At 31.6% G+C, this 3,158-nt stretch overlaps 1 protein-coding gene across 1 annotated transcript in view; it reads right to left on the bottom strand.

The window, feature by feature from the left end:
- The window catches only part of LOC125650388 (syntaxin-like), a 47,447-nt gene extending 45,420 nt beyond the window's left edge, over nt 1-2,027 (bottom strand). The window contains exon 1 of the mRNA XM_048878658.2: nt 1,815-2,027. Within this exon, the coding sequence (XP_048734615.1) occupies nt 1,815-1,847 (33 nt within the window). The 5' untranslated portion in view covers nt 1,848-2,027. The remainder of the gene's footprint in view (nt 1-1,814) is intronic.
- Nucleotides 2,028-3,158: the final 1,131 nt, after the last annotated feature.

The following is a 3,158-nucleotide window of genomic DNA, read 5'->3' as shown; positions in this document are numbered from 1 at the left end:
GACAATACTTACCTCAGAAAACTGTACAGTATGACAATATTCACCTGGGAGAACTGTACAATGTGACAATATTTACCTCAGAAAACTGTACAGTATGACAATATTCACCTGAGAGAACTGAACAATGTGACATTACTCACCTGGGAGAACTGTACAATGTGACAATATTCACCTGGGAGAACTGTACAATGTGACAATATTCACCTGGGAGAACTGTACAATGCGACAATACTCACCTGGAAGAACTGTACCCTGTGACAATACTCGTCTGGGAGAAACTGTACCGTGTGACAATGCTCACCTTGGAGAACTGTACCCTGTGACAATACTCGCCTGGGAGAAACTGTACAGTTTGACAATGCTCACCTGGGAGAAACTGTACAGTTTGACAATGCTCACCTAGGAGAACTGTACTTTAAGAGTACTCTCCTAGGAGAACTGTACTTTAAGAGTACTCTCCTAGGAGAACTGTACTTTAACAGAAGAAGAAGAGACTTTAATCTTAGAGACTCACAATACTAGTAAGCCAATAACACAATTATTGGGTCAAAAATTAATTTGATCAATTCAATTTTAAATTTGGACACTGAAATATAAATGTCCAACCATTACTCACATAGTAAGAGTAAGTCTATATGCATCTTCCTAAGGCTAAACTATATTCAAGTCTTCCCCTGAAGTTCAGGTTGTTACTCCAGAGTTACAGTTCATATACAAGGAACTCAGAATTTAGTATTATTTTTAAAAAACCAATTCATTTTTACTATTTATTTTTTTCATTGCTCAAAGCAATCAGTTATATCTACATGTCATGGTGATTTTGCTATGAAAATCTTAAAAATATGCTGTGGTTCAAACAATAATTCACAATATTACACTGAATAATAACATCAACATCCCACCAATTATGTTGAAGAAGGTATTTAGGGCTGAATCATGACTGTTTCAACTTGTTGATTGACAAGCACAGTGAGTTCTAGGAAATGGGATATTACAATGACACCTTTAAAAAATTATGTCAGAATTCAAAGTTACTAAAATATCGGTACAAGTGACAAATGTTTCACTGTGCTTACATACAATGGTGTACATACAATTTTTTTTATGTACATAGTTTGAAACACACATATATCATAAGTATAATAGACATTTTTTTAAAAAATGAATATTTGCTGCTTAAATAATGTACTTCTCTAGTAGTGATATCCATTTCAGAGCCACCTTTTTTGTTTGTTTGTTGTTGTTGTTTTTTGGGTTTTTTTTTTTTTTTGAAGAACCAGTATTCTAGAAATGTACCTTTACTGTGTTAAGTTTTAAGTGTATAAAAAAAATAACCCAAAACTACCTCTCTCAGCATGATCTGATGACTCAAATGTATATATAATATTATGATAAATAAATTCATGTATCAAATGAAACAAATTAGTGAGTAACACTTTGTTCTATTTAACATCATAATATCATAGACAATATTTACTTATATAGCTACAAATCATAAAATTCACTTCTATTGTTTAAAAACCACAACAAAGATTTAAAGCAAATATGTTTTACACATAGAACCATTTAGTGAACCTACTGAAGAAGTTAATAAGAAAGGGGCGTTTACCCTGAATTCAGTATCATCACCGACGATTTGGACGCATAAGAATATAATAATATATGATTATGATGTAAATCAAGATGATAAATAAAAATGTACTCTATTAGTCATAAAGATCGATTGACAACTGAAGCCTTCTGTCACAAAACATGTTCAATGAACTCCACAACAGTGGCTGTATCCGAAATAACTGTCAGCAATGAAAACCTACCGCTTTGAGAGCTGCTAAACGATCTTTAGTCATATCTCAGTCACCAAATTAACTGCACGACGGCTTTTTCTGACTTCATAAATGTTAGCCACTTCTCCCCTTTTCACACAACAGCAGAGACTTTTGATAAATCATTAGCAATCAATACAATTTTAATTTTCGTATATCTTCTACTGAGTCAGGCCGCTAGGCTGCGCATGAAATATCTATTTCCGGTCTTCCATAGAAGTGTGTAAAGCTAGACATAACGGACCGTTTCCGTTATTTGTTTATTTTTGTTTGTTTTTTGTTTTGTATCATTATTGTTCTTTTTTCATCTATATTGAATTACTTCATATGAAGTTCAGCAAATGTGCATAATTAGTGGTAACTTTAGTGAATACATGAATTCTAATTCCCTTAGTAATTAAAGAATGGTCCCTGATTGCAGTAAGTACTTTTAATTTAGACCTATATGAGCATACAAAGGAGAAATATAAAAATAATAATTATAAAGAAATGACTATTTTCCTCCCCTCATTGTATCATTGATACGGAGAGAACAAAGATATCCAAATGACAGACAACCAAAAACAGGATATCAGACGATATATTCTGATTATATTTGTAATAAAGTCCTGAGCCTCACAGACATGACAAAAGTTCAACAGAGAAGATACTAAGTAATGCAAAAACATTTTCCAAAAAATATAGTTATAAATAAGAAGTCATGGCAGAATATTATATTATATATAAAAAATATTCATAATGCACAGTGGGTAATAATTAAAGTTGGGGGTTTGCTTCTTTTTTTTCTTCTTTCTTTTTTCTTTAAATAATTCAGTTAAAGAGGTTCGGAGATTTGGAGTAATGTAAAGTTTTCGGGAAGTGCATTTTTAATTTCTACACTGAAGGAGAATTAGGAAATTTAAAAGAAAAACTGGGGTTGCATTGCTTGTTATTGAGCTACAGTGTTCTAAACATGACTTTTTTGCACTTAAAATTGACTCGAGATTTATTCAATGAAACTTGATTTGCCTGTTGGTGTCAACACAACATAAGTAACACAAATCAATCATTACATGAAATAGATACATAACCATGTCTTCTTACACTACAGATGATAAAATAGCTTAATACTAGTAACGGAAATAAATAATGACCTTTTTGCACTTGATATACGAAAAAATTCACGACATCAAATTTGAGAGTTTAAAAGGACATATTAGGAGTAATATCAATTTCTAATAATTTACATAATTTTCAAAGTCTTGTCTTAAAATTTAAAATGGAACTAGAAAGTGGAGGTCAGAGATTTTTAAATCATTGGCGAAAATACTGAATTTTTATACAAAATTTCGAGTA

The sequence above is a fragment of the Ostrea edulis genome, chromosome 1 (assembly GCF_947568905.1).
Source record: "Ostrea edulis chromosome 1, xbOstEdul1.1, whole genome shotgun sequence".
Taxonomy (NCBI): domain Eukaryota; kingdom Metazoa; phylum Mollusca; class Bivalvia; order Ostreida; family Ostreidae; genus Ostrea; species Ostrea edulis.
This window is presented reverse-complemented; position numbering and strand designations above follow the sequence as displayed.